General features: G+C 43.3%; 2 protein-coding genes across 7 annotated transcripts in view; one reads left to right on the forward strand and one right to left on the reverse strand.

The window, feature by feature from the left end:
* Positions 1-31: 31 nt before the first annotated feature.
* Gemin6 (gem nuclear organelle associated protein 6) lies at positions 32-17,643 on the forward strand. Of its 3 annotated transcripts, none has more exons than XR_004607852.2 (4): positions 32-264; positions 1,004-1,147; positions 4,123-4,555; positions 17,278-17,643. XR_004607852.2 is itself a non-coding variant. In XM_034514102.2 (3 exons), the coding sequence occupies exons 2-3, from the start codon at positions 1,023-1,025 to the stop codon at positions 4,496-4,498; spliced, it is 501 nt and encodes a 166-aa protein (XP_034369993.1). In that variant the 5' UTR covers positions 32-260; positions 1,004-1,022; the 3' UTR covers positions 4,499-6,676. The 3 variants fall into 3 exon arrangements, 1 of the variants encoding a protein (XP_034369993.1); XR_004607851.2 differs by having other exon boundaries at positions 33-260; XM_034514102.2 differs by lacking the exon at positions 17,278-17,643 and having other exon boundaries at positions 32-260; positions 4,123-6,676.
* Dhx57 (DExH-box helicase 57) overlaps positions 14,203-24,109 on the reverse strand; it is a 50,695-nt gene continuing 40,788 nt past the window's right edge. For all 4 annotated transcript variants that reach the window (XM_034514101.2, XM_034514100.2, XM_076942324.1 and 1 more), the window contains 5 exons: positions 23,777-23,911; positions 22,753-22,827; positions 20,902-21,036; positions 17,324-17,524; positions 14,203-14,827 (listed from right to left, as the gene is read on the reverse strand). In XM_034514101.2, coding sequence (XP_034369992.1) covers positions 14,684-14,827; positions 17,324-17,524; positions 20,902-21,036; positions 22,753-22,827; positions 23,777-23,911 — 690 coding nt within the window. In that variant the 3' untranslated portion in view covers positions 14,203-14,683. The remainder of the gene's footprint in view (positions 14,828-17,323; positions 17,525-20,901; positions 21,037-22,752; positions 22,828-23,776; positions 23,912-24,109) is intronic.

Here is a 24,109-nt window from a genome sequence, read left to right on the forward strand (position 1 = left end):
GAGGATTCTGGGGGAAGGAAATGATGTCAGGAGCAAAGCATGCTGGTCTCAGGCGGGCCGACTCAAGACCGCTCGGTAGCGTGCGAGCAAAGTAGGAAAGTAGCAGGGCGTCTCTGCGGCGTTTCCCTGGATTGCTCACAACTCTGGGTGTGGCGGCCTCAGGGCAGGACGCGGTCTTCGAGTTCTAAAACTTCGCTGGCGCCTTCTCAGCGCTTTCCGAGAAAATTGGCGCAAACCCCGCGGAGAATCATCTAGAAAGAGTAGGTGGGACTCCGAGAACTCCGCATCAGTTATGTCTATAAGGGGTTTAGAGCGAAATCCTTTTATTTAAGGAAAGCGGAGTCGAAGAGTTTGAGTATCATCTATGGGCCAGAGTTCAAAGCCAGGTTGAAAGCGGTATCCGGAATTGGGAGCAGAGGGTGGGAATAGACACTCCACAGCAGTTTCAGGATTGCACCTGCGGCCATTCGCTATTACCATAGCTGAATCTGAATTGGTTTTGTTTTGTTTTGTTTTGTTTTTTCGAGACAAGGTTTCTCTGTGTAGCCCCGGCTGTCCTGGAACTCACTTTGTAGACCAGGCTGGCCTCGAACTCAAAAATCCGCCTGCCTCTGCCTCCCAAGTGCTGGGATTAAAGGCGTGTGCCACTGCCGCCCGGCCTGAATCTGAATTTTAACCCCCTCCCGGATATAGTAAACAAAACATTCTCAAGAATTCTCCAAACATAGTATCAGTTTCTTATACTCCAAATGGGCATTTTGCTTCTTGTTCCTTTTGAGGCATGAGACGGGCACACTTACCAGGCTGGTCTCAGTGGTACTAGTAGGACTACAGGTGTGAGTTAAGACTGGCTTTATATATCAGTGCTTACTTGCATTAAGAAACTTGTTAATTTCAGGCAAATTATAGATCTTTCGCTGCCTCCAGAATGGCGATTAGGGGTTAAGAGATTTGCTTGTGTGGAATATACATAGTGATTAACCCAAACTGGTAACGGTTCTAGATCTAGCCAGCTGGTAACCATGAGCGAATGGATGAAGAAAAGCCCCTTAGAATGGGAAGATTACGTTTATAAAGAAGTGAGAGTGATAGCCAGTGAGAAGGAGTATAAAGGATGGCTTCTAACTACAGACCCAGTCTCCGCCAAGTGAGTATACCTTCCTGAAATGACAGCCCTGTGTACTGGCCTGGAGAGCCAAGGTTAGAAGGCAGACCGATGAAAGGCTGGTTATTCACACATAAGAATTGCTCTTGAGCCTGACTGCTGTTTTTACTGTGGAATACTATAGCAAACCAGACACAATTATAGGAATAGAAAATAGAAACTCTCCTCTCTTCAATTCTCCTTTCAGAGGGTCTCATGTAGCCCAGGCTGGCCTATCTGGCTATATAGTTGAAGTCGACATTAAACTTCTGGTTTATCTGCTTCTTCCTGAATGCTAGGACACCACACTCAACTTTTTTTTTTTTTTTTTTTTTTTTTTTTTTTATAATCGCATAGAACTCAGACTGGCCTCAAGTTCATTATGTAGCTAAGGATAAACACCTCCTCCTGACCCTTCTATCTCTACCATATCCAGTTGTGAGAACTTGTCTCAAAAAGTAAGAAAAGGGCTGAAGATACATAGATGTTAAGGGGAAACAATGCCTACGCCGTTTATTGGCAAATTCTGTACTTTATTAAAGTACTAAGCATTTGTAATCTTACTACATTTTTATAGTACTATGGAAGATTATATAATAGCCTCTCTCCCAGTCTCTGCATTTAGCATGAAATGGCCTCAGACTCACTCACGCCTCCTACCTTATCATAGGCATTGTGATGACAGGCATGAACCATCACACCATGCTGAAGCTTATATAATTTTGATACCAAAAGATGAAGACTGGATTTTAAAAAGAAAGCTATTAAGCTAATTTTATTTATGATTACAAACACTCAAATCTTCAACAAAATACATAGTTTCCTACAAATAGACCTTGTTTTCAAAATCCAAAAAAGAATTTCATTTCTGTGCTACTCTTCTCAGAAGCCTAATAATTCTTGGTCTGTTTATGAGAAAGCTTCACACGAACCAAAAGTTGAGAAATTCTACAAAACACCTTACTACTACTTTTCAAAACTCTCAAGATTGTAGGAAGAAGGATCTTGGTTGGATCCTAGAACAGAAAAAAGGCCATCAGTGGAAAAATCATAAAGCTAATAAATAAATAAAGAACATCTGTGGCTGAGTTAATGTGGACTCTTAGTTTGACAAAAATATGCAGTATGTGCGGTGTTACCTTGAGGGGAAGCTTAGTGATGGGCGGGTGCTCTGTAAGACTATAACTTTCCTATTAGAAATTATCCACATTTAAGACAAATGGCCTAATTCTTAAATAAGTGATATGGAAGGAGTGGGGGCCAAGCTTTTAATCCCAGCACACAGGAGGCAGAGGCAGGACTATCTATGTTCTTTGAGACTATCCTGGTCTACATATGGAGTTTCAAGCCAGGCAGGGCTACACAGTGTCTCAAAAGAAGGAAAGAAAGAAAACCAAAATGGTAGGAGTCTTCCCCAAGTTGCCCAGACAGGCCTTGAGTTGTGATCCTACCGCTTCAGCCTTAAGAATCGCTGGGATTACAGCCTTTGCTGCTAAGCCTTTCATGGAAGTCTTCCAAATTTCAGAAAAATTGCCATAAAATTGTTCACAGTATTTTTAAATGGTGCTGCTATATTCCTAGTATTGTGTCCCTTCTATCTTGCCTGAGGTTTGTGAGTTTTGTTTCTTTTTTTCTCAAAGAACAACTTTGGGTTGAGTGTTGTAACAGATACTTTTAGTCCCACTACTTGGGAGGCAGAGGCAAGTGGATCTCTGTGAGTTTGAGGCCAGTCTGGTTTACAGAGTGAGACAGCCAGGGCTATACAGAGAAACTCTGTCTTGAAAAAACAACAACTTTGGGAGGGAGGGAGTGTGTGTGCGTGCGTGCGTGCGTGCGTGCGTGCGTGCGTGTGTGTGTGTGTGTGTGTGTGTGCACACATGCACATGATGACCCAGTTTCAACTTTGGGTTTGATGATCTTCTGAATTTTACTTTTTTTAATTTTTAATTTTTATTTTCTTTAATTTTGTGTTTTGTTGTTTTCTTTGGTCTACTTTGGTGTATTTAGCTTTAAAGTTTATTTTTTAAATTGGTTTATGTGTATGTGGTATATGCACTTGTTTCTTTTTTTAACTGATTTATGTATGTGTGGTATATTGCATGTATGTGTGCATATTCATGTGAGGTATGTTCACATGAATGTTAAGCATGCACATATATGCATGAAGCCTGAGATTGATGTCAAGCGGCTTCCTTAGTCACTCTCCACCTTGTATACTGAGGCAGGGATTCTCACTTGAACCCAGAGCTTGCTAGTATGCCTTGCTCTAAGAGTCTTCTGTCTGTGCTTTCCACATGCTGGGATTCCAGGTGACCTGCTACTCCATATGTGGTAGGGATCAAGTTTCACTCCTCAGTACAGCGCTTTGTCTGCTGAACTCTTTTGAAGCCCTGGTGTTTTTTTTTTTTTTTTTTTTTTTTTTGAGACAGGGTTTCTCTGTGTAGTTCTGGCTGTCCCGGAACTCACTCTGTAGACCAGGCAGGCCTCGAACTTAGAAATCCACCTGCCTCTGCCTCCCAAGTGCTGGGATTAAAGGCTTGCGCCACCACCGCCCGGCTCTGCTTTTGTTTTTTAATCCTACAATTAAATATTTACTTTGTCTTATAGGTATTTAAGGCATTTATGACGTTTTTGTTTTTAATCTTTGTTTAGAACTGGAGAGCAAACCCAGTTCCATGCTAAGCATGCACTCTGTCATTGCACTGCATTTCAACCCTAAGGCTCTGCTCTTGAGGTCTACGTTAGCTGTGTCCTATAATGATTAGCTAGGCAAAATGGTAGGTGTTTAGGATCTCAGTGAGTGCTTGTGGAACAAATAAAAGCATCTGGGGATGAGATGACTCATCTTCCCCGGGGATAGTTGTTCCTTCTTGTTGAAGGGACCAGAGTTGTTGATGATGATCTTATTCCATTGCTTCCTCCTAGTTCTTAAGATTTTTCTTTTACAAATCTGCTCTGAACTTACATTGTCTTTAAAGCATTGTCCTCGTGAACTTCCTTGAAGATGGCAGATTGTCTGTGACTGGAATTATGGGACATTCTGTGCAGACTGTGGAAACTGTAAGTGCAGGGGACCACCGAGTAAGAGAGAAGCTGATGGATTTGTTCACATCTGGAGATTGTAAAGGATACAGCCCGGAGGATCTGGAAAAGAAGAAGACTAGCCTAAAGAAATGGCTTGAGAAGAACCACATCCCTGTCACTGAACAGGGAGAAGCACAAAGGACTCTCTGTGTGGCTGGGGTTCTGACTATAGATCCACCATATGCTCCAGAAAACTGCAGCAGCTCTAATGAGATCATTCTGTCCCGAATTCAGGATCTTATTCAAGGACATCTTTCAGCTTCCCAGTGAGAGGCCAATCACTGTGAACATGATGACTTCACTGGTTTCGTATTAAATTCTTCAAATGTAAGTTGATTATATTACAAGACTTCACATTAGGGTTATATGCATATTTTAAGGCTTTGTTCAGGTCAGATCAGATGAGTAGATCACAAATGCTGGGTTCTTTGGGAAGTGAAGATACAAGAGCACTGAAAACAGCACAGAGAAGTCAGATTTGGAAGGAGCTTTTCTTGTGTGTGATTTAAGATAATTACCCTTTTTGTGAGACAAGAATGTGTTTTGAATGGGTGTAACAATGTGAAATAAATTTATAAATTTCAATGAAAGATATTAGAGTAAAAGTCAGTCTCAGGTTTCTTGGACTAATCATATTTCTGTTCTTAAAATGTTGGTCTTTTCTGGGTGGTGGTGCATGTCTTTAATCCCAGCACTTGGGAAGTAGAGGCAGGCAAATCTCTGAGTTTAAAGCCAACATTGTCTACAGAGCAAGTTCCAGAACAGCCAAAGCAACACAGAGAAACTCTGTCTTGAAAAAAAAAAAAAAACAATAAAAGAAGTTGGTCTTTGAGGTCAATTCAACAACAGTTTTTCAATTTGCATAAACTGTAGTTTGGCTATGGCTTATGCACCCCTCAGTTCTTGTGATGGGAACTTCTAAATTTAAGAGATGAGACGTAGGACTGGAAAGATGACTCAGCAGTTAGGAGCACTGGCTGTTCTTCCAAAGGACCTAGGTTCAATTCCCAGCACCCACATGATAGCTCACAACTGTCTGTAACTTCAGTTCCAGGCCATCTGATATGCTCCTACAGACATGCATGCAGGAAAAACACCAATGCACACAAAATAAAAATAAATCATTAAAAAGAGAGAGGCTGACAGAGATGAGACATAATGGGGAATCTTTAGGTCATTGAAGATATGCCCTAAGGAAGTGTTGTGGGGGTTCTGTTGCTGTGAACAGACATCATAACCATGGCAACTCTTATAAAGGAAGATGTTTAATTGAGGCTGGCTTACAGTTTCAGTGGTTTAGTCCATTATCGTCATGTTGGGAAACATGACTGTGTAACAGATATGATGCTGGAGAAGGAGCTGAGGATTCTACATCTTGATCTACAGGCAGCAAAGGGAGACTGTTTCCCACACTGAGCATAACTTGAACATAGAACATGGTAGCCTGATCCTTCATTGACATATATCCTTCAACAAGGTCACACCCACTCCAGCAAGGCCACACCTACTAATGCCACTCCTTATGCCTAGACTTTCACACACATGAGTCTATGGGAACCATTTCTATTCAAACCACCACAGGAGAGATTGTGGGACCTGGTCTCAGACTTCCTGTTTGATGATATAAGCTCTTATACTACCATGATGTATATTTAGGAAAGAAAAAACTCTTGTGAACATGCTCCAGCCCTGACCAAATGGACCTGACATCATGGTACTTACTGTGCTATACATCCAGCATTGAGTTCAAAGTTCCTCTTCATAAATGGCCTGTTTCAGGTAGTTAGTTCATTTAGTTAATTTAGACTCAAAGTTGACTAATAATAGAGTATATTAAAGTTGAAGATTTTAATTTATTTATTTATTTATTTTTGAGACAGGATCTCACTATGTAGCTTAGGCTGTCCTGGAACTCAGGTTGGTCTCAAACTCACCAAGATTCACCTACCTCTGCCTCCTGAGTGCTGGGATTTAAAGGCATGCACCACCACGCCCTCCTTTGCTTGAGGAGGAGAAAAGATTTATGTTCTATATATGTGTGTATTGTCTGTGAATTTATACCATGTATACACATGCCAAGAATGAATGTCAGATCCACTTGCGCTGGGGTTGCAGGTTGTTGTGAGCTGCCCACTGTTGATGCTGGTTCCTGAATTGGGGTCCTCTGCAAGAGCAGTACTCTTAACCACTGAACAGTCTCTCTAGCCCTGTATCTTGTTTTGCAACCAAAGCTGGTCTAGAACTCAGTGATCCTGTTGCCTAGCCTCAAACATGTACCATTACCCAGTTAAGAATCCATTTCTAACGGATCCCTAGGTGTGTACCTAGGGTTTCTCTGTGTAGCCCTGGCTGTCCTGGAACTTGCTCTGTAGACGAGGCTAGCCTCAAACTCAGAGATCCATCTGTCTTCTGAGCACTGGGATTAAAGGCATTAGCCGCTGCCATACAGTTGTGTGATTTTTTTTTTTTCTGTGTGTGTGTGTGTATGTGTTTGAGATAGGTTTTTACTCTATAACCCTGGCTGATTTTGACCCTCCCTTGACCTCACAATCTCCTTGCCTCAGCCCTCTGAGTGCTGGGATTACAAGTGTGGGTCACTATATTTAGCTTTCCTTCACAGCTGTAAGCACCATGATTTTAAAAGTAAAGTTCAATGACCAAGACTCTTTAGAAATTTAATAGAGGAAACAGAATACAAAATAGCTGACATGCTTGTGGAAATGGTTCTGACTAGGTGACACCCTTGAAAAGGAATAAGCCATATAGGAAATTAGACACAACCTCACTCAGGGCTTGGCCTTGGCTCAGGGACAGATCCTGGGGCATTAGTGTTGGTAGATAGATTTGTTGTCAAGGTAGTCTGTTGGAGACATGCGGTTTCTTGGCAACTGAACCCTTTGACTGTTTAAACAATTTGCCCACAAATAAAACCTGAATGTTGGAGAGGGGAAGTGATCTTCTCTGCCATGGAAACTGGCTGCTAAGGGAGTTTCTGTCACTGCCTCAGCTAAGATGCTCCCAGAAAGGTTAGTTTACCTGTTTCTGATCCTCCCTCAGGGCCAATGGTTGGAGTTCTTCAGAGGCAGCCTTTCCCAACGCTGGCTTTGTTTACTGCTGCTTCTGGATGGCAGCCAGGACTGTCTTTGAATATGGATCAGGAATACTTTTGAAAAAAACAAGACTTGGGCTGGAGAGCTGACGGGCTGACTCAGTGGCAAGAGCACACACTGCTCTTCCTGAGGACCTGAGTTTGATTCCCAGCACCCACATCATGTGGCACACAGCCAAGTGTAACTAGTTCCTGGGATATTTGACACTGGCCTGTGTAGGCACCTGGTCTAACAGGCACACATCATTCATATATTTATTTATTTATTGGTGAGACAGGGTCTCACTATGTAGCTCTAGCTATTGTGGAACTCACTCTGTAGATCAGGCTGGCCTCCAGGTCACAGGGCTCAGCTTGCCCCTGTCTCCCAAGTGCTGGGATCAAAGACCAGCCTTTGAGATCTTTAAAAATTGGTTTAGAGGCAAAGTTTGTAGTAATTTCTTTTCTTTTTTTTTTTCTTTTTTTTTTTTTTTTTTTTTTTTTTAGAAAGGGTTTCTCTGTGTAGCCCTGGCTGTCCTGGAACTCACTCTGTAGACCAGGCTGGCCTCGAACTCAGAAATCCACCTGCCTCTGCCTCCCAAGTGCTGGGATTAAAGGCGTGCGCCACCACCGCCCGGCCAAATCAGTTCTTTCTTTACCATGTAGGTGCTGAGAATTAAACTCAGGTCTGCAGGTTTGGTTTATCAACCTTCAAAATGTAGTACTTGGTATGCTTAAAACTTGATCTCAACTGGTGGTAATTTTGTCCCCTAGTTGGTTGTCATAGCTGAAAGAAAGAGCTACTGGCATCTCATAGAGTACAAGGACACTCATGGCTCAGTGTCCTACAAGGCATGGAATATCTCAGTAAAATGTGCCAATCATGATCCCTCCCACTCACTCCAGCACCTGTGTGTGTGTGTGTGTGGGGGGGGGCACAAAGCACACAAAGTAAATGAGTTGAAACAATGTAACTCCTAGATGTTGTCTAGAAGGTGTATTCAGGCATGTGCCACCATGTCTGGTGTCTAATACATCTGAAATCCAAGGACAGAATGAAGAAAAGCTTATTCAAAGTGGCATTTCAGGTGCAAGTGAGTCATTTGGACTGTTGCAAAGCAGAAGAAAGACATGCATGGGTAATCTCTATGATGCACCTTTACTCAACATGGAAGAAAAATGAACCACTTCCATCATTTCAGTAAAGCCAAGGAAAGAGGTAGCAGTAAGTGCATTTCCTGTAATTTTCCTTGCCTTTTTGTTGTTGTAAAACTATTCGCTCTTATGAGAGAGCTAAGGATGATCTTGCACCCCGATCTTCCTGCTTTTATCTCCCAAGGCTAGGCAGGCTTACAGGACTGTACTAACATGCCTGACTTAAAGAACAAAACAGATGCAAACAAAACCACATGGTTTGCAGTGATGCTTAATGAAACGTTTGTTTTATATTATTATGCCATATTCATCAATATTTTTGTAGTATTTAAACATCACTTTAAGCCCTGTTCTTCATCCCTCGTTGTAGTTATAAGATTGAGCAGGTGGCCTCCCCTCGCCCCTCCAAACCCCTTTTCTTCTTTCTTTCTTTTCTTTTCTTTCCTTTCTTTCTTTTTAAAAAAGATTTATTGTTTATTTTATGTATTTATTTTATGTACACTGCCACTGTCTTCAGACATACCAGAAGAGGGCATTAGATTCCATTACAGATGGCTATGAGCCACCATGGGGTTGCTGGGGACTGAACTCTGGAAGAGCAGTCAGTGCTCTTAACTACCGAACCATCTCTCCAGCTCTCCACCCCCACCCCACCCCTTCTCCTTTCAAAGAGTTCCACTCTCTGGTGACAAAGTACCCAAATACATGAGCCTGTGAGGGCTATAGGGCTTTGAATGAGAATGGCCTCCATAAGCTCCTAAGTTTGAATGTTTGGTCATCAGGGAGTGAAACTACTTGGAAAGGCTTGGGAGGTGTGAGCTTGTTGGAAGAGGTGTCACTAGGGGTGTGCTTTGAACTTTCAAAAGCCCAAGCCAGGCCCAGTACGTCTCTCTTCCTGCTGCTTTCAGATCCAGGTGTAGAATTCTCAGCTGCTTCCTCAGTACCATGTCTGCCTGCATGCTGCCATCCCACCCACCATGATGATAATGAGCTAAACCTTTGAAACCAAGCCCTAATTAAATGCTTTCTTTTATAAGGGCAAAGAGTTTCCATGGTTATGCTGTCTCTTCTCAGCAATAGAACAGTAACTGAGATGAGTCATTCTAATCAAACCACTACAAGTACAATATCTATCTTACTGGGGTGATAGTTTAGAAATAGCAAGAAGTTCCACCATCTAGTGACTCATCATGGCTGTTATCCACACCGTAGTGTTACATTTACAATACTAAGAGGGCTTGGAGAGATGGGGCAGGAAGTAACGTACTTGCCACAGAAGCATGGGGACCTGAGTTTGAATCCCCAGCACCCATGTAAAAAGCCAAGCTTGTGCATATGTCACCTCAGTGCTGCATGGGGAGGAGATGGGTTGGTAGATCTGAGCTTGATGGCAAGCTGGTATAGACAACTCAAGTTCCAGGTTCAGTGTGAGAACCTGTCTTCAGAAATAGGGTAGAGAGCAATAGAGAATCCTGATGTTGACCTCTGATCCCCATGCCTGGCCCCCACCAAGGTCCATACCTGCCTGGACCACATAGTGAGACCATGTCTAAAAAATGAAACAAAGCCAGGGCCAGGGATACATCACAGTGGTAGAGTCCCTGCCTATCATGGGCAGGGACCTGGATTCAGATCCCAGCCCTGCAAAACAAACAAAACCCAACTTCCCCAACCCAGAGGTGGGAGGAGTCCAAAAGATATGGAGGAAGTCTACCACCCTGGAACAGTCTGAAACTATTATTGTGACTAGAACATTCTCTTGTCTGTTTTCATCTGGGCACTCCGCCCTCAGAGCACTCAAATTCTCATTGACACAGGCTCACAATCAAGATGCTAGCACTCAAGGCTAAGGCTTATCCTAGGCGCGGGCTCCAGGAGATGGGAGATCTAACTTCTGAAAACAATAGCTATTTTTGTATTTTATTAATTGGCTAAATTTTGTAAGCAGTTTCTGCCTTGAATGTGGAGAGAAATATGCTCCAAGATTTATGATTAATTTCAAATGATTTAAGAGAAAAAGCAGCATCTGCCTGAGGGGTTCAAGTAACAACAGTGTGATAGAGCTGTTATTTATGGGTGATACAAGATAACTCCCTTTATATCTAGAAATTAAGAGAATATATCACAGAAGAGTCCCCACAGACCCAGCCTGAGGACACTTGAAAATCATACCCTTGATCCCAGTGCCACTCTTCTCCCCACCTCTCTGTCCCTCTGTGTGTGTGTGTTTGTATTTGTGTGTGCCTGCTAGAAATAGACCTTCAGTGTCTTTGGTTGCTCTTCACCTTAACAAATTTTATATTACATTTATTTATTTATTATTTAGCATATGTGCACCACAGCTTTTGTGTGGAAGTTGGAGGACAGGTTCTTCCACTTGGAGCCTAGAGATCAAACATCAGGCATGGTAACAAGCGCCTTTACCCACTGAGCCGTCTTGCCAGCCTCCCCCTTGTTTTTTGAGACAGTCTTTCACTGAACCTGGAGCTCACCAGTTTGGCTAAGCTGGCTTGCCAGCAAGTTGCAGGGGTCTGCCTCTCCAGCACCCAGCCCTGAAAGAGACACACTAGCCTGCCACTGTACCTGCTTTTTCCATGGTGCTGGGATCTGAGCTCAGGTTCTCGTGAGCAAGCACTTTACTGACAGCTTCCTCCCCAGCCTCTCAACAATGTATGTTCTTGTGTTTTAATTTTACAAAGTACTTTCCAAAATCTTATTTTATGACATTTTAGGAACATGTTTAAAAGGAGCTGACATTTACCACATGACTCAGATCTACATGCTGTACTTAGACATATTATTCAAATTAAACCACTCAGTTATAGAAAGAAAGGCTGGAGATTAAAATCTGTTACTTGTTGGGGAGCAAGCTGAAATAGATAAGGAACGCAGGGAGGAAAGCAAAGGCAGTCTCTTTAGTTCGAGACTTGTTATCTCCATTCTGATACTTCTCAATAAAAAGAAAACACCTAAATAGGGCTGGAGAGATGACTCAGTGGTTGAGAGCACCAGCTGCTCTTCCAGAGGTCCTGAGTTCAATTCCCAGCAACCACATCGTGGCTCATAACTATCTACAATGTGATCTGATGCCTTCTGACATGAGGTGTACATGCAGATAGAACACTCATCTACATAAAATAAATAAATGAATCTTTTAAAAAGTTCTAATTAATATGCATTCTATACAGCATGGATGAACTCAAGAAGTGTTGTCATGTGATGACTCCGTCTGTCAGGATGTAAGCTGTTCTTGTTTACTTAGGCTATCTCAGACCAAATACAAAGTGTCCCTGCAAACCAATTATGGAGTAAGCACTCTGTTTCTCTAGCTTGATAGCAGGAAAACATATTTAAAGGAGCCATTTATCAATCTCTCTGTAAACGTACATTAAGTGCTGGTCATCTAGCTTAGAAATCCAATTTTACTTCAAAATACAATACTACATTTCTGATATTTTAACTGCAAACAAGCAATCATTTCATAATTCTATTGTGAATTTTTATTACTTCTGATTTTTTTTTGAGACAGGGATTTTTCTGTAGCTTTGGCTGTCTGGAACTCACTCTGTAGACCACACTGCCTTTGAACTCAGAGATCCGCCTGCCTCTGCCTCCTGAGTGCTGGGATAAAAGGCATGCGCCTTTACCTGGCTTTTACTTTTTACTTCATAATTTGATGAGTTTTAAAGAACTAGCTCTATAGGTGGTTTTTGAAATTTTTATTTACTTATGTGTATGTACACATGTGCTGCCTGTGGAGGTCAGAAGACAATCTGTAGGGTCAATTCTGGCTTTCCACCATGTGGCCTTGGGAATTGAACTCATATTGTCAGGCTTGGCCACAAGGGTCTTTACCTACTGACCGATCTTGTCAGCCTGGGGTGGGGTTTTTCTTTTCTTTTTGAAAAAGTTGTATTTGTTTATTTTGTGTGTATAAGTGTTCTGTGTGCATGTGCCGCGCATGCTGTGCCTCAGAGGCCAGAAGAGGCATCAGATTCCCTTGAAACTGCTATGTGTAGAACCAGCTAGAAGTAGAATCCTACTGCAAGGGCTGCCATTGTTTTTAACCACTGAGCCATGGCTCAGGCCCAGGGTGTTTTCTTATTTAATGCTTTAAGTGAAGGTTTTCCAACTATTTGCACATTCAGACCCAGCTACAGAATGATAGAATTTATGGATGGATATATGTGCCAGAAGTGATCAGTCCAAGGTCTGGCTTCGAGAGCAGAAGTTCTAGTGCTCTTGGTAGAAGGATTTCTTGTGACTACCTCCTAGCTGGACCAAACCTGTGTTAAAGTGGCAGGCCTACTTTGACAGATAGTTCTCACCGAGTGTAGAATTGTCAACCTCTCCCCATCCCCCCACCCAGAAATTAAAAGGGCATACTTCCGGACAGGCAGTGGTGCTTCACACCTTTAATCCCAGCACTCAGTGAGTCTGAGAAGATCTAGCCTTGTCTACAGATCGAGTTCTAGGAAAGCCAGGAACACAGAGAAGTCATGTCTTGAAACACAAAGACAAAACACACAGAGTACCAACCACTTTTGCCAAAGACCCAAGTTCAGTTTCCAGTGCCCACACTGGATGGCTCATAATCACTGGTAACTCCAGTTCCAGGGATCCAACGTTTTTGGCCTCTGAGGACATTTGCATTTTTATGTATCTCCCCCCCAAAAAAAAAACATAACTGAAAATAGTAAAACTAAATCTTTTAAAAATTTATTTGGAGCCGGGCAGTGGTGGCGCATGCCTTTAATCCCAGCACTTGGGAGGCAGAGGCAGGCAGATTTCTGAGTTGGAGGCCAGCCTGGTCTACAGAGTGAGTTCCAGGATAGCCAAGGCTATACAGAGAAACTGTGTCTCAAAAAAACAAAAACAAAAAAAACAAACAAAGTTTAAAAAAAAAAATTATTTGGGGGCTGGAGAGATGGCTCAGCAGCACTGACTACTCTTCCAGAGGTCCTGAGTTCAATTCCCAGCAACCACATGTTGGCTCACAACCATCTGTAATGGGATCCGATGCCCTCTTCCAGTGTGTCTGAAGACAGCTACAGTGTACTCACATTAAATAAATAAATAAATAAATAAATCTTTTTTAAAAAGTTATTTGGAGCAACAATACAGTTGGTTTTGTTTCTTTTAAGGGGTTTAGGTTTATCCATTCTGTAATGAGAGCTTTGTTTCAGTAGCCAATCAGCACTTGAATACTGTGGGTGCTTTGCATATTTTTTTTTTTTTTTTTTATGCAAAGAGAATTAGAGACTAAAAAAATACTTAGTGTAAGCTCTTCAAATGTATTGAAACTAAAACATACTTAGTAGTTTGGGCAGCCTAGAGTTCCTAAAACCTTACCTAAAATAATACATCCTTCACTGAGGTGTCCGGTGTGTGGGGAGGCTGGAGTTACAGGAGGTTGTGAGCCATGAGACACAGTTACCATGAGGTAACTGAACTCAGGTCATCTGGAAGAGCAGCAAGTGCTCCAGCCGTGAGTCACCCCCGCCCAGAGCACAGATTCTTAAATGTACAAGCAGAGAATGAAACCCTGAGGGTTGTTCTCCTTTAACAGGGATGTTGTGGAGGAGACCAGCTTGTGTTGTAGTACCCTCAGAACTAATTAACTTACTAATCTCTCTCCTTTGAAGACAGGATTTTACTTCTTTTTAAAACCCTGATTTTTTATGACTAAAAATCAAAATCCCCAACAAATCACGTTACTCCACACCAGGTCTAAAATGAAAGTTTTATTTTTTTTTACTCACATGATTTCTTTCTTCTTCTCATTTGAGTTCTCTCAGATAAGCCTTTATTATGATGGGGAAAGCCAAACCAAACATTTCTCCTCATGCCCAGTAAAAAACAAGAGAAAAGAATCATCAATTAAGTATAGACAATGCATAATAAAAAATAGGAAGAAAAGAATACATACATTAAGACAGAATTGTATTAAACATTCAGTTTTGAGTTATGAGGTGAATTGCATTCAGTTTGGTACAGTCACAAAAAGACAAGTTGGGTTTTAGACTGTCCTACCACTGACACTCCAAATTGTGCTGGGAGTGTCCCCACATCTTCAGAAACACCAGTGTGGAGACTGTCTCTTGGGTTGTGGGGCCTGGCTCTGCGCCCCAGGTCAGTCTTCCGTGGGAGGTAGGAGTGCTCCTGTGCCTTGCAGGGGAACTGAGGTGAAGAACAGGCAGCTCAGGCCATCTTCACTGTGTGGTGATTAGCTTCACAATCATGCTGATAATCCGAGACCCTCTAGGACAGGTACACAGGTCCATGCTTGGGTTTTTAATTTTATCCTGGAGGAGCTGGTCAAGCTCACAGCGCAGTTCCTTCACCAGTTCGGCCACCTGCGACGGGAACTCAGCATTAGCGGTGGGAGGTTTCCATAGCAAGGCATCCAACTATGACTATCATGGCTTAAGACCTCTGACAGGATTTTACAACACAGTTTCATTCTGTAACATACTCCTGAGGCCCATTATAAATATAGCCATTTAGTGTTTATCTCTATCACGTCTATTTATTATTTATTTAGAGATAAGCTCTTGCTATACAGTCAGGCTGGTTTGAAACTTTTATCTTCTTACCCCAGCCTGTGAGTGCTGGAATCACAGCATGTGTTGCCAGGTCTCATTACTTTAAGGAGGTGGCTTTTAAGTATTTTCCACAATATAGCTTGCTGACTGTGTGTGTTTGCATGTGCCCATACATGGGTGTGTGCATGGGAATCTGAATTCAAGCCCTCATGCTTCCACAGAGGAGCATGGGGCTTTAGAGAAAAGGGGCTCTCTTTTTAGAGAGAAGGGCTTTACTGATGTTTCACCTCTCCAGCCTTGTTGGGCTTTTGAGACAGTCTCACACTGTAGCCCAGATTGGTCTTGAACTCACAGAAAGCTTCCCAGCCCCTCCGCCTGAGTGCTGGGATTCCAGGTGTAAGTGGAAGCTTTTATTTTATTTTTAATGTTTGTTAATTTCCTTATTTTACTTTTGAATGAATTGGTGTTTTGTCTGCATATATGTCTGTGTGAAGGTGTTGGCTCCCTGGAACTGGAGTTATAGACAGCTGTGAGCCACCATATCGGTGCTGGGAACTGAACTCTGGTCCTCTGGAAGAGAAGCCAGTGCTCTTAACCACTGAGCTATTGCTCCAGCCCCAGTGAGAGCTTTTTAAAAACCGTTATGTTTGCATGTTTTGTTTTATTTGGTATATTTGTGTATGCATTTGGGCCACAACATGCACATGCCGGTCAGGACAACCTGAGGAAGTTAGTTTTCTCCTACCAAGTAGGTTCTGAGCTTGAACTCTGCCTGCCAGGGTTAGCAGCAAGCATCCCTCCCTGCTGAGCCATCTCACCGGTCATCAGATTTTTGTTTTTAGCTTTCAAGACAAGATCTTACAGAGCTCAGGCTGCCCTCATACTTGCTATGTAGCTGAAGTTGGGCAAGAACTTCTGATTCATCTTATCCTGGGATTATATGATATAAAGGTTTTTTTTTTTTTTTTTTTTTTTTTTTTTTTTTAAGTTGGGTCTCACTATGTATCCTAGGATAGCCGCAAATTCAAAATGAACCATCCACCTCAACATGCAGGTGTTAGATTATAAGCATATGCCATTACCACACATTAGGAGGGAGCTTTGATGAAGCCTCTAGGCGTGAGGATTTTTCTCCTTTCAGGATGTCATGTTGTATAGTTGTGAAGCCAGATCTCTGGCAGCCATCTTGCTCACACAAGGAGAGCCAGCCTTTATCATCCAGCTGCTGCACCAAACCAGCCTTGCCTGGCCCCTTGGCTTATGGCAGCCACTGGCCATATGTGGGTATTTAATGAGCACATGAAATGTACCTGGTTCAAACTGAGATGTGCTGAAGAGTGTAAATGCGCACTGGACTTGAAAGACTTTTTTTTTTTTCCGAGACAGGGTTTCTCTGTGTAGCCCTGGCTGTCCTGGAACTCACTCTGTAGACCAGGCTGGCCTCCATCAGAAATCTGCCTGCCTCTGCCTCCCAAGTGCTGGGATTAAAGGCGTGCGCCACCACTGCCTGGCCTTTAAAGACTTAATGTGCAAAGAGAAGTAAAATAACTCAGTAGCGTTTTATATTGATTACATATTGAAACCAAAACATGCTGGGTATATTAGGTTAAATAAAATATATTTGTTTGTTTAAGTACCAGGGATTGTATCTAAAGCCGTACGTTGCATGCACTACCTCTAAGGTATATTTTCAATTTTTTTTTTTTTAAAGATAAGGTCTTACTAAATTGCCCAAGCTACTAGTCTTAGGAATCTGTAGTCTTCAGTACCTGGCTTGAGTGATCCTCTTGCCTTAGTTTCCTGTGTGGCTGGGACTACTGGTATATATAGTTCATTTCTTATTTATTTATTTATTGCTTTTTTGTGGTTCCGGAGATTAAACCCATGGCCTACCAATGAGGTATAGTCTGATCACTCTTTTTCTTTTATGATAATGGTAAGGTCAGGGTGATTTTTATTGATTTATTTTTGCATAGCTGTGTATCACTAAGGAGGCTCCAACACCCTCTCTTTGTAGATTCTACTGTTTTTGTTGTTGAAGCAAGATTTTGCTATGTAACTCTGGTTGTCCTCAAACTCACAGTAATATCGCCTCAGCCTCCAATCTGGCTCAAACCTGTGTATCATCCTAACCCATCCCAAGTGTCCCCACCCTGCTACTATTATTAGGCCCTTCTCTGCCTCATGTTGGTTTCATGCTTCCTGCCCATGAGTTCTGTTATTCTTGGTCCTGAAAGAATGTTGTTCATTTCATATTCCAGAGCTCTTCATAACCCAAGCCTCTAAATAGATCAGCTGTTCCTTTACCTGATGGGAAGCGGCCACAAACCGGATCCAGCCATCATCCAAGGAGACAACGAATGCCCCTCTTTGAAGCTGCACATTCACTTGGCCTCCTCCAAACAGGACTAGGGGGTACACAGACACCATGCTGCAGTCTCGGATAAACACCCGGCTAGTTTTGATTTTCTCATGGTACAACAGGTAGGGGCTGTCGAAGTGTCTGACCTGTAACACAAAACCTCGGATGACAATGAAGCTGATGGCCACATAAGGGGTTTTCCCACCAATCCCATGTACTTCAGAGCTGCCCATCCATTAAAGACTTGCAGTTACCTTTCCTCTGAGCTTGCTATTGTTATGTGTGACTTCCTAATACCCATTAGACATCTATAAGCATCTAACGATTTGCAAACCTCTCCTTGTTAGGGCTGGGGACATAGCTCAGTGACAGAACATTTGCATAACATACACAAAGGCCCTGGGTTCCATCCCTAATACCCCAGAAAACAAATCAACAACAAAAACAAACCCCTTTTGGCGGTGTTCGAAAAAAGTTCTCAGAGGTACGTTTTTAAACTGTTTTTATTTACTTTGTGTGGACACTGCTCATTCGTATTTGTGTGCCACTGCATGCATGGAAAGAAAGGTCAGAGGACCACTGACAAGATCCAGTTCTCTTCTCTGTGACCCAGGGATAGACCTTAGGCTTCATGATTGGATATCAAACTGCTTATCTGCTGAGCCATCTCAGTAGCACCCACATTTTTAAATGAACACTAAAGTAAAATTGTACATATTTACCGGTCTCTTGTGATGTTATGATACATATTTACATGATATAATGCTTTAAAATAATTTTTCTAGATTTATCCACTTTATGTGTGTTTTGCCTGCATATCTTTGTTTACAGAGGGCATTGGAGCCCTTGGATTTGGAGCTTTGGACCGTGTGAACCATCACGTAGGTGTTGAATTGAATCTGGGTCCTCTGCAAGCTAATGCCTAAAAGAATTCTTTTCTTACAGTTCCTCATTTCAGAAAATGGAAGCCCACTTGTTCAAGCCCCCATGCATGAAAGCTTAGTTGCTCTATTCTGCCCAGCTCCATGTAGAGCATCATGAAGTCCTGACAGCTAAGAAAGGCTCTGACATAGTCCAGTCTCATGACTTTTAGCTACTTTGTTACTACAAACCTTTACCCTTCTTGGGACCACTGCAGGGCTTCCTTCCTGTGTGCTCACACTGTTGCAGCTTCCACATCTAACAGCATCTTCTCACAGCAGCCACAGTGATCTTTCAGTTACGGCCTAAATGCTCCAGTGGTTCCCCAAAGGTTAACAATCTAAATTCCCTACACGCCCGATCCTGGCCCATGCACAGCTCCCAGCACGCTTGCCCGGATCAGTCACCCCACTGAACTTCATCATCCGTTGCCTTCTTGCATATCCTGGAACATCCCAAATAAACCCTTACTCCTAGTCTCAGCACTTACTTCCTGTGCTGGAATGTTCTCTCCTTAGACATCTGTATGGCTTGCTATTCATTCCAGACTCGCTTGTTTTTAACCAGAGTTCTTCCCAAACTGCTCTATAGAAAGGGCTCCTCTCTATAGAGGAGCTGCTGCCTGCTTAGCTTTCTCTCTAGGGCATTTACCACGGACTTACTTCCCGCCTGTCCACACAGCTAGAACTGCTTGAGTGGAAGGGCCCTGTTCATTCACTGTCCTTCATGGCCTACAACACAGAGACAGACTAGCAGAACTGCATGGTGCATGAGTGCTGTCTTCCAAATGGCTGACTGAAGAGTGGAGCTAACTTAGGCCTGTGTCCTCTAAAGTCAGATGCAGTCAAGATGAGTGGTTGGCCTCCTGGTCCTCTGAACTTGAGGAGACCTTTCCCATGGTTACCACCACTTTCCTCAATAGCACCATGGGGAGTGGCACTAAGGGAATTCTGTTCTGAGTTGGAAGTGCTAAGGCTTGAACACAGGACCTTGCTGTATACCAGGCGAGCACTCTACTACTAAGCTGCACCCTGACCCAGGAGACGATTCTCAGTGGAAATGCCAGGGCAGGCATGGGTTTCCTGGGGAATGAGACAGTCATTCTGGGAATAGAAGCAGCATGTCTGGTGTCATGGTGTGGGAAACACTGCTGCAGTGTGTACATTGCTGCAGCATACAGAGTGACAGAGGAAGTGGGTTTTGAGGGACCATGGGCCAGATGTGAAGGATCAAGTAAGAGTCTACAATAGACTCCACATATGAAGATCTAAGAAAAGGATCAAGATAACAGAGCAGTAAAGCAGAAGGCTAGAGAGGAGTCCAGATTATTACAGTATTTTGGGCATGGAACTATGTTTGGGGTTTGAAGTGAGGAAGTGGCAGTAGCCATGAGAAGAGGCACTGCCTGAACTTGGTGACCAATTGAATCGGTGTGGAGAACAGCCGAAGTCTTATTGACACCAGGCTCTGAGTCAGATGGTACCATTTACCAGGACAGTACACAGGAAGAAAATGTGCCCAGGAAGATGATGAGCTTGGTCTGAGGCGGCTGGAGGACTCTAGCTGCTGTTCTCTAGCAGGAAAGCCCAGAAAACGCTGAGCTCTGGATAGACTTGGTGTCAGCATGTACTGGGCATGTTCTCAGCATGATGGTGTGCTCTCAAAGGGTCGAGGGGTGCGCACACATCATGGTGAGGGTCGAGGGGTGCGCACACACCACGGTGAGGGTCGAGAGGTGCACACACACCATGGTGAGGGTCGAGGGGTGTGCACACATCATGGTGAGGATTGAGGAGTGCACACACACCACGGTGAGGGTCGAGGGGTGCGCACACACCACGGTGAGGGTCGAGAGGTGCACACACACCATGGTGAGGGTCGAGGGGTGTGCACACATCATGGTGAGGATTGAGGGGTGCACACACACCACGGTGAGGGTTGAGGGGTGCACACACACCACAGTGAGGGTCGAGGGGTGTGCACACACCACAGTGAGGGTCGAGGGGTGTACACACACCACAGTGAGGGTTGACAGGTGTATATACACTACAGTGAGAAAAGTAGAAGGAAGGCTGACCACTGCCTCAGAACAAAGGAAGGGGACCTAGTAAAGCAGACGGTACCAGGGATGGGAGGGGCTACTTTAGGAGCAAAGAGTCATTGATTTGAGACAAGAGAAGTTAACAGTGTCAAAAGCCACATGAGGACGAGGTGATGTCTGTCCTTTAGATTTGACAATTAGGAGGTTACTGTGACCATGGATGAGTTTACCTATGGGGAAGAGGCAACAGTCTCATAGCAGCAGGCTGAAGGAAGGACAGAATAAAGGATTGGCAAAAAGATGCTGAATCACCTCATGACTTCCTAAGCCAGTTCACTGAGAGCAGGAATGAGCACTTTTTGTATATAGTAGAATTTTCTCAACTTGGAAAGCCTTTCCAGAAACAGCCTGTCAGTCTGTTTCTACAGACTCAACCTTCTCTAATTTCATGGTACTCCTGGAGACACTGCAAGTCATGGACTAAGGCTTGTCTGCTTTAGGGACTGTGTTTCTCAGTTGAGGATGTGCCGTAGGCAACAGACTAAACGCTGCCATGCTGACCTGATAGTTCACTGAGGAAGGGTGAATATGGACATATCCGTCATTCTTGGTAACGAACTTCAGCTCAGCTGACTTTGGCTGCAGTCTGACAACTCCAGAACTGGTCTTCTGGAACTTTCCTTCTGGGGTCTTGACCTAGATAACAAGTATTTATGAAAATAGATAAACATATTTTCATTGTAGGACTTGTTCTTTGGCACAAACAAGAATTGCTTGAATAGTTTTGTTTCTTTTTATGTTTCATTTTTTTCAAGGCAGGGTCTCATTGTACAGCCCGGGTCATCCTGTACATTGTACAGCCCGGGTCATCCTGGACATTGTACAGCCCGGGTCATCCTGGACATTGTACAGCCCGGGTCATCCTGGACATTGTACAGCCCGGGTCATCCTGGACATTGTACAGCCCGGGTCATCCTGGACATTGTACAGCCCGGGTCATCCTGGACATTGTACAGCCGGGTCATCCTGGACATTGTACAGCCCGGGTCATCCTGGACATTGTACAGCCGGGTCATCCTGGATATTGTACAGCCGGGTCATCCTGGACATTGTACAGCCCGGGTCATCCTGGACATTGTACAGCCAGGTCATCCTGGACATTGTACAGCCCGGGTCATCCTGGAGCTCATTCTGTAGCTTTAGTTGCCTCCAACCTGTGATTCTCCTGTTTCATCTTCCCAGTGCTGGGATATATATATTTATAGTATGTGAATGTGTATAAGATTGTGTGTGTGTGTGTGTGTGTGTGTGTGTGTGTGTGTGTGCATACGCACCGTGTGGAGGTCAGAGAACAGCTCGCATCTTGCATGAACTGGTTCTCTTTTCCCACCATGTAGGCTCCAGGGATCAAACTCAGGTAGCAGGCTTCCAGGCAAGCACTTTTATCCACTGAGCCATCTCCCTGTCCCAGGGCTGTTGTATCACTTGCTTCTTAAACTTTGTATATTGAACACATTTTTATATTTGTTCAAGATTTTCTTTTCTTTTTTTTTGTCTAAAATTTAAGATTTGTTTATTTTATTTGAGGTTTTGTTTTGTTTTTGAGACAGGGTTTCTCTGTGTAGCCCTGGCTGTCCTGGAACTCACTCTGTAGACCAGGCTGGCCTCGAACTCAGAAATTCGCCTGCCTCTGCCTCCCAAGTGCTGGGATTAAAGGCGTGCGCCACCACTGCCCAGCTCAAGATTTTCCTAAAGCATTATTATATGGTACCTCATTGTAAGTGTTTATAACTTTATCATTAAATATTTGTTTGTTTGTTTGTTTGTTTGTTTAGAGCGTGTCTTAAGTGCAAATGTGGTGTGGTGTTGGACTTGTGTAGCCGAGGCAGGCTTTGAACTTGGATCCCTTTCCCTCCATTTCTCCTGTGCAGTGATTACAGGTGTGCACCACCACAGCTGGTACACACTACTGCAAATTTAGATTTGCTGGGTTAAAATTAGATCTGCTGAGTGACTATCCCCCTGGCTATAACTTTGTGCATATTTTTGCAAATTTTCTCTAACAACTCTGGAAATGGAGCATAGTTAGGACACTTGTATAAATTTTACTCTCACCCAGAGTGGTTACTTAAGGACTACACAGCATCAGTATTCATTACTAGATGTTCTACCAGTTTTAAGAGCAAACAAGTCTATTTCCTTGTGTAAATCTGCATTTCTCTGGCAGTCGGTGTGTGCACTGTCAGCTCATTTACAGCCTTGTCTCATACAATATCTGGGCTGGGGAATGAATGAATTGGGACTCCTTGTGCTGTGTGTATCTACTGAAGAAGACTAAGGGGCATACTTAGTTTATCCTTTTGTTACCAATAAAGCAAGAAGCAGGAGGATTTAGGAAAAGTGTCCTGTTACCTGCACTACATTTGGATACAGAGCAGCACACAGCACTGCTGATATCAGCTTGGGGTTCTCAGCATTTGTGTTAGCCTGTGAGAGAAACATAGCATTACCATATGAAGTGTTTTAGCATGTCACACGTTTGCCATCATATGTCTTTCTTTTTTCTTTTTGAGACAGTTTCACTTTAGCCTTGCCTGGCCTGAAACTCACTATCTAGACCAGGCTGGCCTCGAACTCACAGAGATCCAGCTGCTTCTGTCTCCCAAATGCTGGAATTAAAAGTAGTACACTACTGTCTCAGTTTGGGTTTTACTGCTGTGAACAGACACCATGACTAAGGCAACTCTTTAAGGACAACATTTAACTGAGGCTGGCTTACAGGTTTAGAGGTTCAGTCCATTATCATCAAGGTGGGAGCATCGCAGCATCCAGTCTTAAAAGAGCTTACAATGATTTTTTTCTAGATGCATGCATAGCAGTTATGAAGCTAGTGCTCTTGACTGTGATGTGGTTAAGGGGCCTCACTAGAGCCAAGGTGACACTGGTGCCAAGTCCTGATGCCCAGCATGATCAAAGTGAACTCTTTTTGCACAGGTTTAAACAAATAAACAGAGGTGGTGTTGATAAGCATCAATGGAGAGAAAAAAAAAATCTGGTTTGTGAGATAGACTCTCCAGCAAATACTAATTGTTTTAAAACAAAGGAACATAAGTATATCGGGAAGAAATCCCTTTCTAAAATTACACCTAAGACATTGGTTGGTAAAGGCTGGCCTGTTTTGAGAAACATTACTAGAGCCTACTGTGAATTATAGAATTATCAAGAACAAGTGTGAAATTTAAAAGAAAGCAGTGTTGACAATGAACCAGAAAAACTTCTGATCTCGTGAAGGTTAGCTGACACATTATGGACCGGAGAATTCAGTGTGTCACTGTTCACTGGCTGACGTGAAGAATGGCCATGATGCCTCTGTCCACATTTCAGTGCCACGCTATTAGAATTAAAAGTCAATCAAGACAGAAGTGACATTCCTTACCTCCTCTCCTGTGGCATCCAGGACACCATCTCCTCCTTGGGCTCTTTTTTCGATTTCTTTTGCTCTGAGTCCCTCTTTTACAAACCCTATGTCAGACAGCAGTTCAGTGAATTGCCGCTTGAGGCTGGCCATTTCCTGAAAGAAGGGATGGACCTTTTAAAGAAAGAGCTAGCAGCACATCCAAGGTGAATGGCTCCCAAATGTGTAACAACACTGAGTAGTCATGAGTGCACTTTGTAAAAGGTGGCTTTCATTTATTACAAAGTGGCAAACAGAGGGAGACAGTTACATGGAAAGCCAAAGCCTCCAACTCCCCCCCCCCCCCCCACGATT

Source organism: Arvicanthis niloticus, chromosome 11, assembly GCF_011762505.2.
Source record: "Arvicanthis niloticus isolate mArvNil1 chromosome 11, mArvNil1.pat.X, whole genome shotgun sequence".
Classification (NCBI taxonomy): domain Eukaryota; kingdom Metazoa; phylum Chordata; class Mammalia; order Rodentia; family Muridae; genus Arvicanthis; species Arvicanthis niloticus.